This window comes from Oryzias latipes, chromosome 5 (assembly GCF_053564925.1).
Source record: "Oryzias latipes strain Hd-rR chromosome 5, Olatipes_Hd-rR_3.1".
Taxonomy (NCBI): domain Eukaryota; kingdom Metazoa; phylum Chordata; class Actinopteri; order Beloniformes; family Adrianichthyidae; genus Oryzias; species Oryzias latipes.
This window is the reverse complement of record NC_136241.1, coordinates 13,865,729-13,890,405: the sequence shown is the minus strand read 5'-3', so window position 1 is coordinate 13,890,405 and position 24,677 is coordinate 13,865,729. Positions and strand designations below refer to the sequence as shown.

At 40.7% G+C, this 24,677-nt stretch overlaps 1 protein-coding gene across 1 annotated transcript in view; it reads left to right on the top strand.

Annotated features, from left to right (window-relative positions):
* The window catches only part of necab3 (N-terminal EF-hand calcium binding protein 3), a 44,085-nt gene extending 20,175 nt beyond the window's left edge, over window positions 1-23,910 (top strand). The window contains exons 6-13 of the mRNA XM_023954912.2: window positions 3,770-3,906; window positions 9,045-9,166; window positions 11,261-11,340; window positions 15,204-15,266; window positions 16,954-17,066; window positions 17,447-17,524; window positions 17,960-18,051; window positions 23,120-23,910. Coding sequence (XP_023810680.1) covers window positions 3,770-3,906; window positions 9,045-9,166; window positions 11,261-11,340; window positions 15,204-15,266; window positions 16,954-17,066; window positions 17,447-17,524; window positions 17,960-18,051; window positions 23,120-23,148 — 714 coding nt within the window. The 3' untranslated portion in view covers window positions 23,149-23,910. The remainder of the gene's footprint in view (window positions 1-3,769; window positions 3,907-9,044; window positions 9,167-11,260; window positions 11,341-15,203; window positions 15,267-16,953; window positions 17,067-17,446; window positions 17,525-17,959; window positions 18,052-23,119) is intronic.
* The last annotated feature ends 767 nt before the right edge of the window (window positions 23,911-24,677 follow it).

Sequence of the window (24,677 nt, the reverse complement as noted above, 5' to 3'; positions counted from 1 at the left end):
GAAGGACCTGCGGTAGCGTTCCTTCTTGCATCGTGGGTGCAGCAGTCTGCCACTGAAGGAGCTGCTGAGGTCTGAAACAGTCTGGTACAGTGGGTGAGAGGGGTTGTCCATGATTGATGTCAGCTTGGCTAACATCCTCCTCTCACCCACCTCCTCGATGGAGTCCAGGGAGCAGTCCAGGACAGAGCCGGCCCGTCTGACCAGCTTGTTCAGTCTATACCTGTCTCTCTCCGAGCTTCCGCTGCTCCAGCAGACCACTGCATAAAGGATGGCTGAAGCCACCACAGAGTCATAAAAAGTTCTTAGCAGTGTCCTGCACACCCCAAAGGACCTCAGTCGTCTGAGCAGGTGGAGACGACTTTGGCCCTTCTTGTACAGGGCATTTGTGTTGTGTGTCCAGTCCAGTTTATTGTTTAGTTGAACACCCAGGTATTTATAGTCCTCCACAACCTCGATGTCCAAGCCCTGGATGTTCACCGGTGCAGTCAGATGTGGTTTCCTGCTGAAGTCGATCACCACCTCCTTCGTCTTGCTGGCGTTGATGTGCAGGTGGTTCAGAGCACACCAGTCCACAAAGTTGGTGATGACCTCCAGGTACTCCAGATCGTTTCCCTGAGATATCCGCCCAACAATGGCTGTATCATCAGAGAACTTCTGGAGGTGGCAGCTGTCAGTGTTGTGTGTGAAGTCCGATGTATACAGGGTGAAGAGGAAAGGAGAGAGCACAGTACCCTGTGGTACCCCAGTGCTGCAGACTACCACATCAGACACACAGTCATGAAGCCTCACATACTGCGGCCTGTTGGAGAGGTAGTCGATGGTCCATAAAGGCTTAATGGCCACCAGTTTTATTTTTCTAAACAGTGAAGTTGGAATTTGCAGCCCTCATTGGTTTTTGGTCGGTAATAAAATTCACTAAATGGCTCTTTACACGCCAAAAGTTGCAGCCTCTTGGCCAATGGTTTGAGTTTCCCATCATCTAATCTGGTGTTCATTTCGGTTAAATTTCAGATCTTTTATTTATTTTAGTATTACTTTAGATGTCAAGTGTCAGCATGACACACAGCCACTTATACATTTTGCGTGTTTTCCACGTATTAAATTTCTTTCATGATACATGTGCGATATAGTTCCGGTTTAGGGTTACAGCACAGGACGCGTGTGGGCTCACGGCGGCTCTACAACTATCTTCAGACGACTTAAAAAGTTGATTTTCTCCAAAAAAAAGAGCTGACCATGGCCCCTAAGAAAAACCAGGACTACGAAGACCTTAAAAAGACTCTTGATGATATCCAAGCCACGTTGTATCCCTTTATGGAACAAGTGAATGCTAAGCTAACTCTGCTCTTAGTGCTAATGGAAGAATTCCTGAGGCTCCACGCTCTGAACGAGCAACGAGATAACCGGGTCAACATTCTGGAGAAAAGACTGGACGATGTGGAACAACAAGTAAGGATGAATAATGTCATTCTCACTGGAGTACCGATCAAACCTCGGGCAAAGCTAAATGCAACTGGAGTTAGCATTGCTAATGCTAATAGCGCTAGGAGCTCTGAAACGGAGAGCGGTGGAGAGACTCTGGAACACCAAGTGGAATCATTTCTCACGTCTAAAGGGATTTCCCTGGATCTCAATACCATCGAGACCTGCCACCTGCTCCCCAGGGGAAAGGAGACGGATCCTCATCAGGTTTGTGAATCAAAAACACAAGCTAGCTCTGATGAATCAAAGGAGGAATCTGAAAAGATCTGCTGCTTATCTGAACGACCATCTGACCAGAAGGAATGCTGAAATCGCCAAACATGCACGGCTTCTCAGGAATTAGAAGCAGATTGAGAACACTTAAGGCTGCAGGATTTATGTCAAACCACTCCAAGGTTCTGTTTGTGAACACCATGAAGGACTCTGAGAAGTGTTTGATCACGGTCGTCTGAAACAACATGCAATAATAAATCAAAGAGCCAAATAATTTCAAGAAATATGACGCCTGGATTCAACAACTCTTAGACTAATCAAACTTATTCTAAGTTTGATTAGTTATTGTATGAATGTATAACTGATGATTGTATTGTTTTTGTGTATTATTCCTATTTGATTGCTTGAAATAAACCATTTCAAATCAAATCAAATATATGTAATTTATGTGTTTTTTGTGTTTGTTGTTCGTCAATGTGTGCAGATGTCAGTTGAGGGTTTTGGCCAGCAGCTCTTTACGTGAATTTGGTTTTGAGCTGTTCAAAATTTTTGGTCAGTTGAGAATTATGCAGTTTAATCGTGTTTTACGTAGTTTATACGCAATTGTTACTTACATTTTATGCAGATGTGTGGGATTTTGGCAAGATGCATACGTAAATTTGTGACTTTCACATATGTCTATTGGACTTTTACTCATGTACCACTGATGTATAACTTTTGTATCGTGTATATGGCGCACATATCCTCTTAAAAGTGCACAATTGATGCACGAATCACTGCTGAATTGCATATAAACAGCCCAATCATCACACCCAGTTCATGTTTTACATTGATTTGCGTGTTCTTTGTGTGGTATATTCATATACTTTTGTGGTTTTAATGTGGTTAATTTGTGATAGGTCTGTGAAAATTTCACAACTTTTCTCACTTTTTCCATGTATATTCACACATGACCAATACTCATTCATGCAATATGCATAAAATGTACATAGTGGCTTTGTGACACGGTGTTAAGCTTCTGTTTTCTTGTCGTCTTGCTTCTCCTGAATTTGGAGAAGTAAACAGTGCTTCACAAATGCCGAACAGTTCACATTTGTCAAATAACTGGGAAGCTTACTTGAAATATAATTGACTGAAAGTTTTAATCATAAATCTTTTAAATGACATATTCAGGACCATAAAAGAATGTTTGTTTCATTTCACTCAATTCCACAAGGATTACCAGGAGTCACTCATTAAGGCTCTGAAACTGCTTTTTCAGATTATTTTATGCTTTCTCTTTTAACCCTTTGATGCCTATTGATACAAATATGCATCAAATCTCTTCTGCTTCAAGATTACCTCAATTTAGATCTACTTAAAAGCAAAAGCATTACAAACTTTTTTATAGCTGGAAATAAATCCAGGCATCAAGGGGTTAAAGATTATTAAAAATGTGAAATCAGTATAGCCAAAACAGGGGAAAAAATCAAATGAAAACCTCTCTGTAGTTTGGAAGTCTAGCTTTTTGTGTGATTGTGTTTTCTGCTCGAATAGAGAAAAGCCTCAGAAGTCAAAGCTGCATCTTTGCTGTTTTAGACAGTTTGAGTGAGCACCCTTCAATGAGGAATTTCAATTGTAACAAGTCAGAAAACAGCAGTGCTAATTTAACAAGAAGTGGGAGATGTATTCTGAATATTTTTGCATAATCATTCATCTTGTCTTAATTAGATCACCTTCCTTCTCTGTGTTTGTCCTATAGAGAAGAAGGAGCTTGTCGCTGCTGAGTGGATGCGGTTTGTCACAGCTATGCAGCTAGAAGTTAATATCTGTTGTTAATATATGTTGTGTATATATATATATATATATATATATATATATATATATATATATATATATATATATATATATATATATATATTACCTGATATTTTACATTAGGATTCAACAACAAGATAATAAGTCCATTTAACTGATGCTCCCACACATTTCCCTTGCAGTGGCTTTTAAAGCGGTATTATCTTGTGAGTGTGTGTGTGTCTCTAGTCTTTCTGTGTCTGAGTTGCTTCTCCTTGTGTTTGTCCCTGTCCGTCAGGAGTATCAGGGCGCCAGCGTGTTGGGTCAGTTTGTCACCAGGTTTATGCTCAGAGAGACGTCCAGCCAGCTGCTGTCTCTGCAGAGGTCCCTTCAGTGCGCCATGGAGGCTGTGGAGGAGCAAAGCAGCCCTACTCCGTAAGTTCTGTCAAATTAAGTTTTTTTTTTTTTAAATAATTATCCTATCTCTTTGAAGTTGATGCATGCGTGTAAATGTCTAACTGGAGGGTGAAGATCTTCACTGTCTGGAAACATGGTACTAGTTGTAGAAACAGACTTGGTTATGCTGTTGTAGAGCTGAAAGTGCCAATCAATTGATCCCCATTAGGGTGTATTTCAAATTTCAAGTAAAAAATCAAAGGAGGAAGTTAAGAATAATCCTTCGTGCAGTTTTTTAGGAGGAAATACTCACAAAAGAGGCAGAAAACAAAGATATTCAAACTAGACTTTAAATATGTCATTTTGGTTGTATAATTGAACCATCTTATGTTGAAACAAACGGGTTTGATTACTTTAAAACTGCACCTAGCTGCAGTTTTCATTACTTTAGATTCAATCCAGAAGCCAAAGGGTTGTTGAGTGATTGGCCCTTGGATGGGCTAAAACAGGGCTCTGCAACCTTTCATACTGAAAGAGCCATTTGGGCCACTTTCTGATCAACAAAGCATCACACAAACATAGAGATCTGGTCTTTGGTGGAGGAAGAAAGGATGCAAGCAAACAGCTGCAGGGACAACCGATGGCTTCATCATCGGGCTGCAGAGTATGGAGGCAGAGATCTTGCAAACCAACCAACCATCAATAAATAAAACTTTGATAACTTGTAAATCAAACAAATGAGCTTCCAGACATTTGGAACTTTATCAATAAACATTCAGCTCACCTCGGCTGCGGGGTCTTGGGGGGGGTGGGGTGGGGGGTCTTGTCGGCCCTGACCTGTGGGGGGGCATTCTGGGGGAGGGGGGGGTCCACTATTGGTACGGGGCAGGGGGGGTTGACGGGTCGGGGTCTCCGCTGAGGCCATCGGCGGTTTCCCCGGCCGGTTGGCTGCCTCGGTCCCGTCGAGGCCTGACCAGAGCTCTTCTAGGGCCGGCGTTTGGGGGTGGGGGCCTGGGCTTGCTCCGGGGGGGGGCCGGCGCTTTCTGGCTCCTCTCTCTCTGTGTGGGGGGGGTGGTGCTGGGCCTGGGGTGTCGGCGCCTCCGGGGGTGGGGCCCCTGGGCTGGGTGGGCCTGGCCCCCTTGCTGGGCGGGGGGGGGGGGGGGGGGGGGGGGACAGCTGTTTGACCACCGGGGGACAGTCTATCAGTTGTCCCCAACTTACCCCCTTCCTCATATAACCTCATAATAGGGTGAGGGGGTGGGGGGCTTAGCCTGCGATGAGCCTTGGGGGGGGGGGGGGGGTTTACTAGGCAGTGGCCCCCCTCCTATGGTTGCCGTATGGAGTGGGCCCCCCCTCTTTCGGTTTTACTTGCACCTTAGACATGTAGGGCCCTTGGTAGGGGGGGTGCTTGGACATCACTGCCAGCAAGCAGCGGATGTCCTCCTAGCACCCTACCCGCCAATTTTAACCGCACCTTAGACATTTAGGGCCCCTTGGTGGGGAGGGTGAGGGGACGTCACTGTGAGTAATCAGGAGATGTCCCCTTAGTGCCCTACCCGCCAATTTTAACTGCACCCCCCTTAGTACACACACTCCTCCCCCCTCAATATATACATCCCAACATAAACACACACACACACCATCTCAAACACACATACACGCACACACATTTTGCAAGGAAGGTGGGACCTGGGTCCGTCTGTCCCCTGCCTCTTCCCTGGTGGGGGGTGCGGGCCCCTTTGCAACGGCGGCCGTGTCCCCGGGGTGCCGGCTTCCTGGGCCCGGCGGTGCTCTCTCCGCGCGGTGGGGGAGTTCACATTACATCTGAGCCGGAGGTGTCTGGTCCCTGGGGGGTGGGTTCTGGTCCTTGCTCCTGAGTGCTGGGCCCCGCCAAATTTCCAACTGTGGCCGAGCCTGGTCGGGCCATATTTATAACACCCCTTGTGGGCCCTCTTTTTTTTCCCCGGGGTTCCCCCCTCCTGGGCGGGGGCGGCGGGCCCCCTGCCTCGCTCCTCCCTGGACCAACCGTGGGCCGGGCGGATGGCTGCCTGGAGTGCGGAGCGGGTCTCCCTTGGGGGGTCCTGGCTCGTACCTGGGGTTGGGGCGGGGGGATGCCCGGAACTCCTGGGTGGTGGTGGGGTGCTCGTTTGGGGCTGTGGGCGTCCTTCTCCGGTGGAGCTCTGCGTTGGGTTCTCCCGGCGCGGCGGGGGGGCTGCTCTCCTGGTTGGGCTGGGGCGGCGCTCTCTTTCCCTCCGTGCTTCCCTGGCCTCTGGCTCTGGGGGCCTTGCGGCGGCCCTGCTGGCCCTGGCCTGGGTGGCGGGCTTGGTCGCCCGGGCGGCGGTTGTTCCCTGCCGGTTCCCGTGTGGCGTTGGGGGGATTCCGGCTGCCGCTGCTGCTGCGGTGGGGGTCTTGGGGTGGGGATGGCTGGGCACTCTCCCTCCTTCTTTTCACGTTCCACCATCCATTTTAGAAGAACATAAAACCTCACCTGAGCACTGGTGTTAGCTCACCTTTGCACTAATAGCTTGCATGACTGAATGACTGAAATGTTTCACACTAGTTGGTTTTAAGGCATAAGTATGCGTGTGTGAACACTATCTGTTTTGTGTACATGCCGACAGGTGGACATTTTTGCAGCTAGCAGGTGTGTTTATAACATTTGAGTGTGTGTGTGGACGGGCCCCGCCCTTTTTGTATGCTGCTTCATGGTCTTATCCCCCTTCCCCTCCTATTATCACCCCCTACCCCCCCCTCTCTCTAGCATCCCTCTCTCTTCTTCCCCTCTTTCCTTTTCCGTCCGGTCCAACACCAAAGATTTTCAGACATGATTGAAATTAATAAAGTTTGGCCTCAATTACAAAAGGGGTTTATTCAGACATAACTTTGGTTTGTCAGAAGATTAATAACCCCTCTTGTTAAAGCAAAATATGTCCAACACAAGAGGCCCTCAGCTCTCGTCTGTCTGCCCAGCTGTTGGACAGGACAAGTTAAAAAAAAAAAAAAAAAAAAAAACATTCAGCTCACCTGTTCAACAAAGTTTAGTCGGTCTGATCTGCTGCTGCACGGCGTTCACTTGCTGCTCTGCATGATGCTCACTTCCACAATAATTTCGTAAATTTACGAGTTTTTTTCTTTCGCGCGCAACATTGCGACTTTAATCTCGAAACTTTATTTCGACTTTTATCTCGACAAGACGAATTTTTTCTCAAAACTTTGTGTCGAGTTTTTTCTCGTCATGGCGAGATTAAAGTCGACATGACGACTTTAATCTCGCCACATTGGCCAGAATTTTTTTTCCTCACCGTGGCCCTAAAACTCCGTCGTACTTTTGCCATCATTTTTCTGACATGTTAAAATTCTAAAAATAAAAAACCTAACTTGATTCCTTGAAAACAGATTACCCAAAACTACACATATTTTATTTATTCAAATTGTTAGCATTTTTCTTCAAAGCCAAAGAGCCATAAATAAAAGAGGCGCAAGTGGCTCTGGAGCCTCAGGTTGCAGACCCCTGGACTAGGAGGGCAGACCGGGCCTGTTCATCCACAAATCAGTTCAATCAAGTTGCCACCGCATATTCGAAGTTTTGTATTCTGTGTTGTTGTACAATAAAATGAGCAAAAATGGATGTTGAAACTTGGCTAAAAAAAATAAAAAAAACGAGACTACTTCAGCATCAGCGAGTCAAGTGCAGCCAAGCACCACGGCGACGGGTACGTTAACTCTGCCTCTCTACTCTGCTGTTTGGAGTGTTTATGTAAAGCACTAGAAGGAAAAGTGCTTTATAAATAAAGCTGAATTTGAATTTGAATATCTCTCTGCAAAGAAACAGAGTTTCACTAGTTCATGGTACCACAACAGACCTAGGTTAGAATATTGAGTAAAAAGTGATTCTTCATACTGTTTCCCATGCAGATGCTTCATCATGATTTGATTTGATCTGAAGGATGTTTTGTGAGTTTCCTTTTTACTGAACATTTAGGGTTTTTGTGTTTGTTGACTGAAACTTACCATGTGTTTAAAATGTGTTTTCTGGACTTCAAAATCCTCTTTTTCATGTCTAGAAGATTTAAAGTCCAGCTGTCCAGTTGCCACCAGTCAAAAAGGAGTTTGATTGGTGATTTTACTTTGACCACAATAGATTGAGCCTAGTCATCTCTTAGTCAGTTTCTGACAGCATAGATAAAATCCCCTGAAACCATAAATATGATGAATGTGGTGCAGAAAGTGCATAGATGGAAGCTTAAAATGTTCATTACCATAATGCCCTGAGGAAACGTCTTTGTGGGCTGAAATGTTGATTTAAAAAAAGTCTACATAGAGAGAAATGAAACTTTGAGAGAGTTCTGAAGTTACAAAGATCCTTGAAGTGCTTAAATATTTGACAGATCCAAATCTTCAAAGCAAAAATGAAAGAATAAACTCAAAAATGTTCTGTCCCTTCATGATGGTTGTCGTATGCTCAAAGGCGACTTTACAGCCACTCGGAGATTGTCAAACAGGTTTGGATCTGGAACAGCTCGCGCATGGAAGCTCTGTCAGCGGCAGAAGTAGAAACCAGCTGAGCTAAGCTGCAGGTCTTTGTTTTGCTGGGCTGCAGCAGATTCACGGCTGCTGCAGTGGCCTTTTGACTGCAGGCTGTTCTCAGCGTGTGAACCTTCCAGCAAACCTCTCCTCCTGTGTTGTTGGCATGATCCCACAGACGCGTGCACCGACACACAAAACAAAGAAAAGTATTCAAGCACAAACATTAGTGGGAAGTGTGGCTCTCTCCAGCAGACAGGGGGCCTGACATCCCATTCTTGACACTCAGCATTGAGCAAAACAATACTTTTCTTGATGATGACAAGCACACAAGAATGTGTGATAATTTGTGAAGAAAAAGGTTTTTTCCTTTTATTTTCCATGTCTCACTGCAATTTACCAAACGTTTTTTTTCCCTTCTCCACCGAATTGCTGTTCATCTCTACTTCTTGCATCATCTTTCTCTCGCTTTTTTAATCGCCCGCCATCCCTCTTTCCCATCGCATCATTTTACTCTTATACATTTGATTCTCAATTCCTCCCGTGGCTGCCTCTCCCTGGATTTGTTCAGTGGGTTTGTTTCTTCCACATTTCTGACACTCGCTGTCTTTCTCTCTGATGTCCGTCTCTGTGGGTCTCTGCTGTCATGGCAGGAGGGAGGCTAAGGCGCCGGAGCTGACAGCAGTACAGAGAGACGGGAGGCAATGTGGCCGCAGGGTCAACAACAACCTCTGCATGCCCTCAATGGAGCTGAGCTCCAACACCCTCAGCACAAGTAAGATCTAGATATTTTCATTGTTTTTTAGATTCTCAGCAACAAGATCGGACATTTAAATTTCCACTACAATCATTTTGTGATCTACTGTAAAAAGGGTCTTTTAATTATGATTATGCCATTTTTTTTGGCAAAATAAGAATTTTGTTTGTTGTTTTCTAGGACATAGTTTCTGCAGAGCAGCAGGAGTTCATTAGAAATTCAGTTTTGTGAAGTGAGCCTGTCCCCACTTCCCATCATCCTTCTGTTTTCAGCTCAGGCGAGGTAAAAAAAAGACGTCCATGAATCTATATTTCTGCAAGTGGATGCATCAGAATGGAGCAGAGATGGGAGGTTGCCGACCGACTGTAACTCCTGCAATCTTTTTCAAACAGCATTTTTTCATCTGCTCTTCATTTACAACGATTTGAATAAAGAAATACTCAGAAATGCTATTTTAAGCTTGATTTTCCTTATTTATATATGTCCTCCATCAGCAGAAAAATGCTATAAAAAAACAAAAACATAATTGGATTGGGCCTTTAAATGAAATGGGGTGAATAATGAACATGTTAAGGAGTTTTTTGTGTTGAGTTTATTGTCTCATTTAGAAATGTTGGCTCTGTTTGCTGTTGTCCTTACTATAAACGGGGTTTGAGGTATCTGATTAAAGGCTTTTACACAGAGGAGCTTTGTTTTGACTGACAGTCAGAATTACTAGATTTAATCAGAGTCTCTTCAGTTTTTAAAGTGAACCTGGACACAGTTGTTTGTACGACTTTAATTACGCTGAATCTTAGTCTGTAATTAAACACAGATTTTACAACCCAGATAACAAACATTAATGCAGATGTGAGTGACTATGAAAGTCCCACTCCAGTCATCTTTTGATCTATTTTAAAAGCGTTCCCAATGGTCTTTTAATGAGGCTTATGCTGTTTTTAGAAAAATCTTTTTAGGACAAAGGCTATTACCTAACTACTAAAAAAACTCTATAGTGCGGGACTATGTTAGTTAATTGAAAAAAATATGTTTAAATACATTTTTTTTTCAAATTGTTCAAATGTAATGCATCTAGGGAGAATTGATGCACACTGGTATTTTGCAGAGACTTCTGGGAATTTTCTAGGGCACTCAATTTTGGAATTGTAGGTTAGCACAGCACAACAAAATATACATAGTGCCCTATGTAGTGAATAGTGAAGGTAATTTGGATATAACCTTAGTTTCACCTTTTTAGTTGTTGGGGGGAACTGTTAGCACAAAGCAACCCCGCCCCCTTTACTCTCCCCGTTGCTGAAAACTCTATGTTTACACACTCTCCTGATAGCTTACAGCCCTCACAACCCCAAGCTAACATTACTGGTGCAATAAACATTCACAACAAAACAATTTGAATAAAGAAATACTCAGAAGTGCAATTTTAAGATTACATTTCCTAATCTTTGTCCGTCATCATCCGAAAAATGCCACAAGAACATGTTAAACACCAAGAATACAGTTTTCACTAAAACGGCTCCCTAATCACTGAAGGAGAAGGAATGTGAAAGAACACATTCAGAACAACCCGAACTTTATAGATTTAGGCAAAAGCAGGAGATGGTCCAGCAGGTTAAAACAAGAGAAGAACTAGAAACCTTTTTTTTTTTTCCAGCATGACGAGGCCACACACATGCCAGGCTCATTCAGTGTGTTGTGAGGTGCTTACTGCACTCAGCAGTGACCAACACCCTGCATCTGCAGTCAATCCAAGACTGGATGAGAAAAAGAAACCCGGATGAAATGGACAGGCTGGCAGAGTTTTGCATTTTTAAGACACTTTTCATTCTTTATCCGCACAGAGACCCTGAAGGTCAACAAAACAAAATGGAAAGGCAGAAGTGAAAAGAAGGAGCTTTTAAAAGTCAGAGTTTTGTTGACTGAACTTATGGAGAAAAAGCACAAAGATAAAGGAAAGGCAGGAGACTTTGAAAAATGGCACAGTTAGAAGCCGTTTTTGCAGTAAAAAGAGTATTACATATAGTTTTTCCCTTGGGAATCTTCATTGGAAAAGCTGCAGATCAAACTAGCTGACATTTTTTTTACTCTCAATATACTCACTGTCTTGTTTTTTAGGCATCAACACTGAGAAGGGAGAGAACTGGTCCTCCCAGATTAACCGGCTGCAGCTACTTTTGGACAAACTGGAGTTTCAGGTACCAAGCTTGTCTTTCTGCATCTGAAAAAAGATCATTTTTACAACATTACTCCCTTTATAAATTGATTGACTTCAACTTAGTTTCAAAGCAACATGCACGTCACTGCACCTCCTTGCCTAAAGGCTTCAAAAGTATAGATCTCACCTAGATTTACTATATTTAGTTCATTCATTCATTCATTCATCTTCTTAACCGTTTATTCCCTTTCGGGGTCACGGGGTTGCCGGAGCCTGTCCCGGCCACTTGGGTGTAGGCAAGGGATGCCCTGGACTGGTCGCCAGTCTGTCGCAGGGTGGAATATCCTCAATCACACATCCATTCGCTCTCACACTCACACCTATGGACATTTTAGAGTTGCCAATCAACCTATGCAGCATGTTTATGGACGGTGGGAGGAAGCCGGAGATCCCGGAGAAAACCCATGCATGCACGGGGAGAACATGCAAACTCCACACAGAAAGGTCCCCCATTGATGTTGTGTTTTTCATGTCCCCCAGCCGGGACTTGAACCGGGGGCCTTCTTGCTGTGAGGCAAAAGCGCTAACCACTGCGCCACCGTGCAGCCCCCTATATTTAGTTATAGTTATAGTTAGTTGAAGTATTACTAATACAAACACCGAATCTTATAAAGATTTTTTTTTTGTAATAAAAAAGATAACTAACAATATTTAGTTATCTTTTTTATTACAAAAATCTTTATAAGATTCGGTGTTTGTATTGGTAATACTTCAAAATATGCATATTCTAAAAGTCCCTAGCTGTGTGGAATTTGTTCTCTGCATTTGACCTTTGCCTCGAGCATTGTTGGGGCTAATGAATTACAAACTAAGAAATCACTGTAATTTATTTATTTTTGTCAGTAACAGAGTAATGTAACGAATTACAATTCAAATTTTGGTAATTTAATTACAATTACTAGTCTACAGAAACCCTCATTACTCACATTTTGGTACAGTGAAACCATAGGTGACTAATAAAACACATGAACTTCTGTAAGAAAAACACATGGCTCTGACCATGTCTCTTGGTTAAATGAAACAAAATGAATACTGAAAAAGAAAAAAATACAAAAATACTGATTCATGTGTGCACACGTGTGCTAATGCAGAGTTGGAGATTGGTCAAAGTAAGATGAAAAGAGTGGAAATATGTAGGGAGATATTCCTATTATTGCTAATTTGTTGAAAACAAAGAAAAACCATTTCAGTTCAGTGCAAGTTATGTCTTGGAGATGAACTGCTTTCCACTGCCCTAGTGTCAATAGGCAACCTGTCTGTACTGTACACTATGCATGCTACTATAATGTACATTTTCTCATGTTTATGTGGTGACATTAAAGAGGTGGTGCTAAGTGTAGCTTCGCCGTTTTTGTGGCTTTTACAAGGGTTTCTTATTTGTAGCTTTATTTCTTTTATTTATTTGTTTGCAAGTAGAGAAAAAGTAAAGTAACGAGTAGTGAATTACCTTTTAAATTGGGCAATAACTAAATTAATCAGTTACTTTTTAAAAAAACATTTACCCAACACTGTCCGTGGGGGAGCGGTGAGCTGCAGACAGAGCCGCTCTCAGGAACCATGTGGTGAATCAAGGCCATGTCACACACCCACTACGTACATTGTGTACATATTACATGGATGGGAATTGGTCATACGTGAATATATGTGGAAAAAGTGGGAAAAGTTGTGGTCTTTATGTGAAATTCTTTCAAAGATTTTTCACGGATAAACCACATTAAAACCAAGGAAAAAGTACGAAGAAACCACGCAAAGAACACGTAAATCAACATGAACCGTGTGTGATTATTGCATTGTTCATATGCAACTCATATGTGATTCGTGTGTCAATTATGTAATGTCAATTAACGTGATATGTGCGCTGTATTTGCGATGTAAAAGTTACACATCGGTGGTACATGCGTGAAAAGTCTGTTGGACATACGTGGAACGGTCATGGAGAGCCACAAATTTGCAAATGCATCTTTCAAAAATCACGCACAATGCCACAATTTCTGTAATAACTGTGTATAAACTACCAACGTAAAATATGAAGAGACTGCGTAATTCTAAACCGACCAAAAATGTTTCAAAAGCACAATTCCCAATTCACATAAAGACACGTCGGCCAAAACACTCGACGGACATCTGTGCACATCCAAGAATGACAAACGCTTATGAATTACGTATTTCACGCATGTATCAGAAAAGTCTGAAATTTCATTCATGGAAAAGGCGCAAAATGTACGTAGTAGCTGTGTGACACAGCCTTTAACCCCCTCTATCCAACCTCTTTATGTTCAGTTTCAAGGTGGGAGGCATTAGGCCCCATTTTTAGTCTTTGGAATGACTCTGCCGTGGATTTGAACTTTCCTGTTTCAGGGCAGACACTCTACCAAGAGGCCACTGAGTTTTTTTTTAAAGAGTAAAAGCAACGTACGACAATGTTACGGTTTCATGCTTGTCATAAGAAAAAAATTTTAAATGTTACACAATTCTTCTTGTCTTTTTTGTCCAAATATGGATCCATTAGCTTATGTCAAGCAGAGATCAGAATTTACCTTTAAAAATAACAATTCAAATTAAGATAGAAAAGCTTTCCACCTCCTTTAGAACATCTTTTTTTGTAGTCACATTATGCAACGAACATGTAAATTAGAACTACTTAATGCATTTGTTTTCTTCTTTTGAGCAGGCAGCACTTGACCGCCTAGAAAAAGGAGATGCACACCCTCAGACTGCACAAATATCTCTTTACAGTTTGCTTTTCGCTCTTCAGAGTTATTGGATCTTGATAACTGCATTGCAGATGGTAGCTTGCATGTTGGTATGCTAGTTTTGTTTTGCTTATTGTTCTGTCAAAAATAGCTTTTTGAGGCTTTTTTTGACTTCTGGTCGATTTTTGACCAAACTGCTAATCATGTCTGACATATTTTTAAGGGGACTGTGTCTGAGTTACAAAAAAACAATTCTCCTCTTAAAGTTACCTTTTCCTACAGAGGCTTTGCAGACCTAATTTCAGTCAAACCTTTCAACCGAAGCCCTTTCTCACCACAGTTTCTGAACCTTTACTCCCCGGCTTTCTTCCATTTCTGCTCTTTTATTAACTCCCACCCTTTGATCTTCCTTTTCCCTCTCCTATATCTTTTATTCCATCTTAATTTTTTTTATTTATTTTTTATTCACAGTTCTCTGTTTTGTCAGACGCAGAGGGACTTGGGGTGCAATATCAAAGCAATTCATAACCTGCTGCTTTTTCGGAATGCAATATCCCTCTCCTTGCCTCCACCTTGACACCCTCTCATAGCGCCTTTGTCCACCTCGCTCTTGTTTGCCGCACTGTGAAATGCAATACAATGAGTCTGTGGCCTCAGTGGCTCTCTGGATGGGAACTATACAAATAAGAGCAAAACCTTTGGGACAAATAGCCGGCTATCTTTCATCACATGTTTTGTGCTTCATCTGTCAGGCTTTCGTGGTTGCAATTTTTTAGATGCGTCATTAATTGCAAATTTCCAACCTATTTTTCATTTTAAATTGAAATGTGAGCTCCACTGTGAGTCACACATTAGTTTGATTTTGCCTGCATACCTAAAATAGTCCGAAAAACGTGTTATTAATATGTAAATATCAGATAAAAGAAAAGAAATGATGCACTGTTGTCACTTTAAAATGCCTCGAAGTCAGAAAGTATCTAATATTTTTTATACATTTGCAAATGTTTGCTATCAACTGCTCTCTGAACGTTATGATTTACTTTATCAAGAGAAATGGGTTGAGTTGCAGTCATTTATCAGCAGTCCTCTGCCAACTTGTTCAGATGTTTAGCAGAGCTGTAGGCTGTTTTATCACTGATTCCTGTTTCAGGGTCCCAAGCTGGAGCCGCTGAAGGAGGATACTCTGTCCAGCACATGCAAGTCAGCGAACCAGGTTTGATTCCATGCTCACTTTTCATTTTTCACATTTAGTATTCTCACTGAGGCTTGTACAATGTTTATGGAGAATTTCCATGGAGACAAAAAGAGGTAGAAATATAAGATTAAACTGGCTGTGGGGAAACAATAATGCACTAAATATTTTTTGCCAGTCACTGGTCACTTCCTGTTATTACATATCTTGTGTTTGATATGTAAAAAATTAATTGACAAATCAATTTATCTCAAAAATCTTTTAAGCTGCCAATTTCTAAATCTGTTTTTATGTATCAGAGGTTTCATTTTCTGCAGGTTTTTGGTAAAGGCCGGGTCTTTTGTGATACATCTGTGATATACATAATTCAAAAGCGTCTCTTTCCTTCCTCATTTGTCGATGTGCGCAGTTGTCCATCAAGGGTTTACGCCAACAGGTCTTTACCTGAATTGGATTTTGAGCTGCTTAAAACTTTTGGTCAGTTGAGAATTACACAATTTATGTGTATTTTGTATTGTTTGTATAAAATTATTACATGAATCTCAGAATTGTGCGGGATTTTTTCAAAAGCATATACAAATTTATGGCTCTCCACGAGAAGTCTAATAAACTTTTCATGCTTGTTTTACCAATGTATAAAATTTATATTGCGTATAAAGTGCACATATCACGTTAAAAGTGCATAAATGAAGCATAAATCACTAATGGATTGCAAATAAACAGTGCAATAATCCCACGGTTCATATTCTTTGCATGTCTTATTCGTACTTCTTCCGTGGTTTTAACGTTGTTCATTTGTGATACATCTGTGAAGATTTCACATAAAGACCACAACGTTTCTCACTTTTTCCACATATATTCACAGAAGACCAACTTTCCTCTGTGCAATGTGCACAAACGTACGTAGTGGCTGTGTGACATCGCCTTTAAGAGAAGGGTTTGACAAACTCTCCCTAAAGATGTTCCTTTTCACAATCACTGAGAAAATCAAATATATATTACAATTTTTGACAAGAGTTGTCAGTTAAAACAAAAAAAAATGGAAATGATATCTATGCATTGTGCAAGTGACTAAAGCATTACATTTGCCAGTTTTTCGTATGAAATCAAATTTTTACATACTTTTGACTTTGTTATGTTGACACTGAATTCCGAAAGTGCACATAGCAATTACTGATGAACTAATGACTTACTTATTAAAGGAAACAACTTTTGCTTGAATGTTTTTTACTGTCATGACAAATAGATGTCACATAAAAACAAAAACGTTCCGTCACATTTTTTTCTATAGTCTCAAAAATGACTCACGACAGGTCATTTTTGGCAGGTGAGTTGTGACCTTAAATAACAGTTTCTAGCTACAAAAGCACTGCGTGAAAATAAATGACAACCCTAGCTTCTCTGCAAAAATCAAGCAACTTAAGGATCATGTCATCAGCAAAGGTGAGCATGGTCAGTAGTGTCCATTAATTTATCAATTTTCTAGTCTTCTGTTGCTCCTTTTGGGGTCAAAGGGGTTGCTGGAGCCTATCCCAACCACTGTTTGGTGAAGGCGGGGTACATTCTGGACAGTTTGCCAGTCTATCACAGGGCCAGTAGTGTTATTTTGTTTCCTAAAGGAAGAAAGTAACATTTTAAGACGTCTGCCCACAAGTCACGGAAAAACAATGAGGCGTGTCATTCCTGACTCTCTTGTTCTTGCCAACAGAACATTCTGCTGGTTCAGAGGCAGATGTCAGTGATTGATGACGATCTCGATAATTTCCAAAAAGTTTTGAAGAGCTACACTGATGCCACTTCAGCTCAGGCTGACAACCTGCAGTGAGTGTTTTCCTTGATTCCACAGAGAGCGATGTATACCATGAATATTATATATCATTCTGCTGTTGCAGCAGCTTCTTCAGGTTTGGAACAATGCTGATTCAGGGAATTTAACTGTCACTTTGACTACAGTTGTTATGTTACATGATTTCTTTTTTTTTGCTTATCCATTTACCTTTTTAAAATGTATAAATTGTCGTCAATTTTCATGTTTGCAAAAAAGAAAATGGTTTTCAGCTTCTTGAAAAGTTGTGGCTTGCTTTCAGGATTCTGTTGGCATCTCTGGTGTGACTATGAATGATATGCCTTTTCTGAGTAAAACTTTTTTTATGCAGCACACTTCCACTGCTCTCTCTTTTTGCTTCTTTCTTCTCTGTCAGCGTGTCTGTTCAGAAGCTTCCAGGAAAGTTGTGTTACATAATGTATGAGTTCTGGCGAGACCGCATCTCCTGGATGAGGTCAGTACAGTATGTTTATGTGTGTTTGGTAGATATTGGCAGACTGCTTGGCACTCTTAACTTCTTGATGGTAACGTTCCCAACTAGTAAAGATGAGCAGATGGCCCATCTCTCAGATTGCAAGTTCAGATGGAGACAGAGTGAAACACATTCTGACACAGACAGGTGCTCCCTGAACCCTTTGAAATGGCCTGGCATAATTCTTTAGAGCTTTAAATGGTCAGGTAGACTCCTCTCTGTACATTATACCTCTTTGATTCTGTGTAAGAAATCCTACGATTTCTCTGTTTGGAAAACAAGAACTGTCTTCCAAGTAGATTAATTGTTCAAATTTGTTAATAGATTTTACATTTTTCTTTTGATGAGTGATGCTCGCCATCTTTCATTCTTTTGAACTGCCCATCAATGTTTCCTTCTTGTTATCTGTCTCTGTAGCTACCTTCAATCCAACTGCAGCAAAGACTTCCAACGCTGCATCATTGACATGTTGGAGGATGCTGAAATAATCAATACCATGCCGCTCCCAGGTTTGTATTTACATGTCATGTCACGTGCGTATTTTTCGCACACACACCATATTTTCTGCACTAGAAGGCAGACTTTGAAGCCTTCGGTTTCTTCATAAAACAACAGAGCGCCTTATGTAAGGGATAATAGCAGCAGAGGTATCCATTATCAGAAATTAAGGGATGACGCAGACGCCTGAACTTTTTGTGAAGTTAATTCGTCAATTTCTGAGAATGGACACCTTCCATGGCATTGTCCTGCTTATACCATGGTCACTTACATAATAAATAAGGATTCAATTAATTTTTAGTACTTTATTCTTGTTACGTTTTCGGCTTTATCGCCATTTTACAAAAAAAACGACCATTTGGTACGTGGTGTGGCATGTTGTCATGGTAACAGCTGGTAACGATTGGCACCAACCTCGACAAAGGAAAGCGATGTATCTGCTGATCGTCACGATGGGTTATTCAAGCATCAGTTCCGCTTGTTTCTGTCCAGATGATGAAGCAAAAGAATGTTTCAAACAAGCCAGCTCAGAACATTTGGGCTATGTGACCGGAACCTCTTTTTTTCAATGTGCATTTGTCCACTAAGTAACGCTTAATGGCCGACGAAGTATGTATTATCACTTAGATTACTTTACGGAAGCAACCGTCCTCAGCTTCGCGATTGGTTAAAAAAAAAGGAGATTTGGTGATGAAAAGGAAGGATCTGAAAGACAAACTGAAGATCAATGTGTAATAAATTCTCTGGGGAATCCTATGATTTAATGAAACTAAGTCAAATGTAAATCAGGAATTAAACTCAGCTTCAACACAATTCAGAAAAGAAAAAGTGTCATCAGAAATTACATTAAATGGCCAACCGAACAAAAATGAGATCTTGAAATGTTTACAGTCAAATCTGTACATAAACTGAAAGACAATAAATGTAAATGAATCTAATTAAATAGTGAGTCCCTCTGTGAGGGTGTGTGTGACCCTGGGGAACATGCTTTTGTTGCATTCACTCATAGGTCCACTTACCTGTCAATCAGGAAAACACACCCTTAAATCAACACATATCTGACACTGTAATAAAATCAAAACAACTGATTTGAAAATAAATAAATAAAACACCTCCAACTATTGCCATGAAAAAGATGTGAACAGATCCTTGAACCAGAGTGTAAATATAGTCATTTCAATAAGGAGAGTTTTTTGAATGAAAGTAAATTCGTGCTACAGAAAGATATGCAGTCTGTAATGTTTGGCGCTTAGGCTCTGGACCAATGCATTTTGCGTGCTTGGAAGGAACTTGGACCATAACAGACCATAACAAAGCGTTGCTCCAGGTGGACAATGGAGTGGAGGAGCTGGAAAAACTGTTGGTTCAAAGCAAAAGCATATTTGATGATGTAAAGTGCTGTAGATCTTCCTCATTCAAATTAGGCCAAAGCTTCACTTAAAGTCTGATTTTTAACTTGGGAGTTGCCAGTAAATTGCTCTGTTTTGCAACCTGCCTCCATTGGTCTTTTGGGGAACTGCTTGCGCAAGTTCTGGAAGGAGGGAATGACTCATGAGGTAATTTTAGGTGGAGGCTTTTCCCAAAGGGTTTGCAAAATGGATCCAAAGTCTTTCTGAGAGAGGGAAGGAATAATCTGTTAATAACTTCCTCGATCTACACTGCAACCTTTTTGGACAACAATGAAATTTCACACACAAAAGCAACAATAGTCTTTTGTTTGTGACTGTGAGGAGTGGAGTTTGGAACTTGACTTAGCTCTGTACTTTTGAATCTGCAAACATTTCCTATGTTTTCCAAAAAAAAACTGTTCAAGTAAGAATTTATCTTTCACTTTCTTCCGCTGTAATAGAGAGAAGAGGAAAAAGAAGAATTTGCTAAAAATGTTTCTGTACAACAACATTTCAAAATTGAAGGGTTCTTCTTTTGATGCTCAATAAAGCTTCCACAGAGATCTGTATCTGATACTGGAAGGACAGTAAGTCACAGAACAGTCACAGTTATGAGTGGAGAAAAAAAAGTGGAAAGAGATCTTATATTTGGCACAATCATCTCCATATGACGCACGCAAAATTTGCACCCTGCCCGTTGTCATGTCACTGTGTCCATAAACTCATGGCAGATTAGCATGCATGACTCACTGCCACTCTAACTCAGGCCTCAGCCGTGACACCGTCAACTGGGAGTTTGATTAATTTGTTGAGGGCAACACTGAACTCCATGTTCCTCAGAAAGCACCAGTGTTAATTCTTAATTATTACTAATTATTATATCTGCCTTTTTGCATTTGCTGCAGATGGTGATTCAGCCGTGTGGGCTGCGTAGCTTGAGATTGTTGCTAGGTTACTGTTCATAGTTGTTTCCTTTCACATCTGTGGATCACGTGTATGCATGACTGACTCTTTCAGACAGAAACTCAGCACTTTTCATGTAAAACACCAGGGCCTCATGTCTCCCCCATGATATTGTGCACTTAGAATGTAAAGTCCCACACTGATCATATTTTCTATTGTAAAAGAGTTCCCAGTGGTCTGTTAATTATGATCATGCTGTTTTTAGCCAAAATCCAAAAAACTTGTGCAGTTTATTAGATAATAGTTGCAGAGCAGCAGTAGCTCATCAGAAATTCACCTATTAGACTGTTGACACAGTTACACTAAACCTCAATAGGTCATGTGATTTTTTTTGTGTTTTTTTATTATATATACAGTATATATACAGTATATTCGGATCCTTCCAGGCTGTCGCTCCCAAACTCTGGAATGAGATCCCGTTGTCCTTGCGTTCCCTCGACTCTGTGAATTCTTTTAAAAGCCAACTAAAAACTTTTTATTTTTGCAAAGCATTTTAACTGAAACTGCTTTTATTGGGCTTGAGATGATTGTTTTACGTGGTTTATGCTTTTTATCTTTTATGTTTTTATGTTTTATATGTATATATACATATTTTAACCTGTAAAGCACCTTGTGACTCCTGTCTGTGAAAGGTGCTGTACAAATAAAATGTACTTACTTATTTACTCACTTACTTAGTACCTATGCATCAGCGATACCTTTTGGTTTGTCTGAATCAGGTAAGATATTGTTTTTTTTAGTCATGTTGCCCTTCTTCTGTTAACTACTGCCCAACTTCAGGTAGTCCTTGCATTGAGGCTCTGTTTCTTTTGTGCATATACCTGGCTAATGCAGCCATTACTTACCCTCTTACTTTATGGGTCTTGATGATTTAGATCTCACTGTTTAATGTTGGGAGCTACAGTACCGTCTCTTCACGTACATAAATGAAGATAAGAAAGAAACCAATGGAGTGTTGAACTGCTCTGCTGCTCCAATAGAAACAGTTTTTCCCTGTTAAACATCACCACAAAGTTGGATGTGTTATTCTTTAGTCTGAAGGAAATCTACACCAGCATAATAATGGAGCACACAAAGCCCCCGCATTGTACTTTTTTTACTCACTGAACTGCGCCCACTCTGTCTGTTATCAACATAGATCCAATAAATCTTTTTTGTTTTTTTCAGCAGACTCCTGGCCAACTGAAACAGTCCATGACTGGTAAACTATTTTAGAGGAAAATTAAAAAACATATTTTTGTTCTCAGGCTGTCCCCTGTTAAACAGTGTGATTAAACTACAGTGTTCCCTCGCTAAATTGTGATTCACCCTTTCTTTCGGTGTCATTGTGATTGGCTGTAGACCTTAGGCTTGGCGTGTGCATGTGCATGAATGATCCCGGTGATGGTCAGAGGGGCCGTAGGCACGAACTCGCAACCACATCTCTGTCAGTCTGCCCCAGGGCAGCTGTGGCTACAACCATAGCTTACCATCACCAAGTATGAATGAGGAGTGAATGAATAATGGACACACTGTAAGCGCTTTGAGCGTCTGGAAAAGCGCAGATAAATCTTATCCATTATTATTCTTATTATCAGTCGGAATGTTTACATCGAGTTCTATTTCCAGTTTGTTGGTGCTTCAAGTCTCGCTAAAAGGTCGGAGAACCGGTCCAGGTTTCAAAATACAAACTACCTATTTACTAGCGAAATAAAATTGTATTTATTTTTAAGCTGAAGTGACCACTGGCGATATCACTGTCAAGTTAAATATTTGAAGTACAAAAAGAAAATGCATTTTACACGGACTTAGTGAGGACAGACAGAGCATGGGGCCTGATTGATTAATTTTTGGATGAGCAAAGTTAATGGAACAAACTACTCGGCACGGGGGTGGCAGGACAAACCACTCCCCTGGGATCTAGGTGGGAGGGGGATTGGACTGGAGCTGCAACGAAGACAATGTTAAGTAAACTAACCGATGTTCGTGAGACAGACTTCATGTGCAATGTATGCAGTGCAGATGGACCCGTGTAAATTTGAACTAAGAAGGATGAAATACAGAAATACATTGAACCCAAATTTTAAATTTTAGATCCTGTTTATTGTAAACAAATACCAAAATACCAAGATGTTCATTTAAAGAAACACACAGAAATCATGACAGGTTCAATGCCCTCTTAAAAAAAATAAAATTCTTTACCATAAAAAAGGTCATCTTCAACTGTTTTCACACGCCAAGTGTTTTTCTCAAGTTCTCCTTTTTTTGTAGAATAATTGTTCATCTGCTTCAGTGGTCTGAAGGGTTGCCAAACAATCTTGTGCTGCCACAGTTCACTTATAATGAGGAAAAGGTAGAATGGTTTATCAGACCTACACAGGGAGGAGCATTAAAGGGTAGACTTTGGAGCGCACAATACAAGAAGGATTAAGTCCAGTAATGTGCTGCTCTCTCAGGCTTCATTCTGTTTCGCTGACAGTCTTCAGACGCTGCCCTCATTTATTTCCTGCTGCACTGATTGTTGCCTGAATACATATTTCAGCAAAACATTGCACAGCTTTGCCCCGTCACCTTTACGTATTACTTGTTTTTTGATCTAAACCATAAAACGTTGAAGTTTTGTTGCTGGTCTAGTAAGGGATCGGTTAAAAAACGTTGCCCTAATAAACAGTGATATGATATAAAGTGATATGATGCTGTGTTTGTGTTTAAATATAAACATTTTTTTTTAAACTGTGTGTTTCTTCAGCTTCCTGGTGGATTATGACTAACAACTAGAACCCAGAAAGTCATATCCGCTGCCTACACCATTTTACGGACAAAGACACAGTGGCGGGTCGATCTTCCAACATGCCCACAACACACATCAACACCCGGGGAAGAATTCAAGAGAGCTCGATGAGTTCAAAAGCAGCAGGGGAAAATGGCATCATCCAACATTCTCCGGCAGCGTCTATTAATGTTCCAGGCTTTGACGGCTCATTATTTTCTTCGCTAATATCAAAGTGGGGAGCTGCATTCTGTTTTTTAGCTTTTCCAAAACCTGGAAAACTACTGAAGTCTCTGCAATGAACAATCTTTTCCAACCTTCGTCTCTTACCTGTGGCATGACCGATTCTCTCCTGCAGTGCGTGCCTGAAACTATGCCATCAGAAAAAAAGTTCTGGAAGCTATTAGAGCAAAACCCATATGGAGAAATTTAAACTTCCCACTAGTTATCTTTGTTTCTGACGAGTTGTTTATTGTCAAATGCAAGCGTTTGTGGGGAGAGAGGAGGAAGGGATGCAGCGAATGGAGAGCGTGCATGCTAATGCAGCCACATGGCAACTGTATGATACTGTAGCTCAGTTCTCTTTGACTTTGCTGTTCTGCTAAACAAACAAAAAAACGCCTTGAGATGGATCTTATTCTAGTTGTTACTTCCTTTAATCGTTAAAATAAGATATATTTTTCATCTGTTATGTACAAAATGTATTTAAAAATGTGCACGTGTAGAAAACGTAACTATTTCATCACTAATAAATAAAGAGGTACGTAACATTTGTCATGTATTTATTTTGATCATGAAGTTTATTCAAAATTATATATATATATATATATATATATATATATATATATATATATATATATATATATATATATATATATATATATATATATATATATATATATATATATATATATATATATATATATATATATATATATATATATTTCTGTTGTGCTTTGGCTTGGTAATCTTTCACTGAATGATTCAAAGAAACTTTAATAAAAAAGTAAGACTCCCAACTGACAATTGTTTTATGGGTTTTTTTTCTCCAATGTGAGACATACTTTGACTACATGTCTTTACCCTTAATTCATCTCCATCCAGTCCTTTGTAGCATTCTTTCAATGGATATTAAGCCTTTGTTTTATATATAGACCATATATTAGATTATATGTAATTTTGGCTCTGTGGATGCTCATTTAACCATCCTTGAAGCAGGTACAAGAGCGTTCAGCTGGACTTCATTTAAATAGCTGTTAATTGATTTTTTTCTAGTAAGTAAAACATCTAACTGAGAAAAAAGGAAGTTGCTAAAAAGAAAAAACACTTAATACATTTTTATAAGATGAAAAAGAAGGGCTGTAAAGATTAATCAACTTAATCGATTATTCATTCATCTTCTTCTGTTTGTTCCCTTTCGGGGTCACGGGGTTGCCGGAGTCTATACCGGCCAGTTATCGGCGAAGGCAGGGGACACCCTGGACAGGTCTCCAGTCTGTCGCAGGGTCACAATAACACACCCAATCACACTCACACC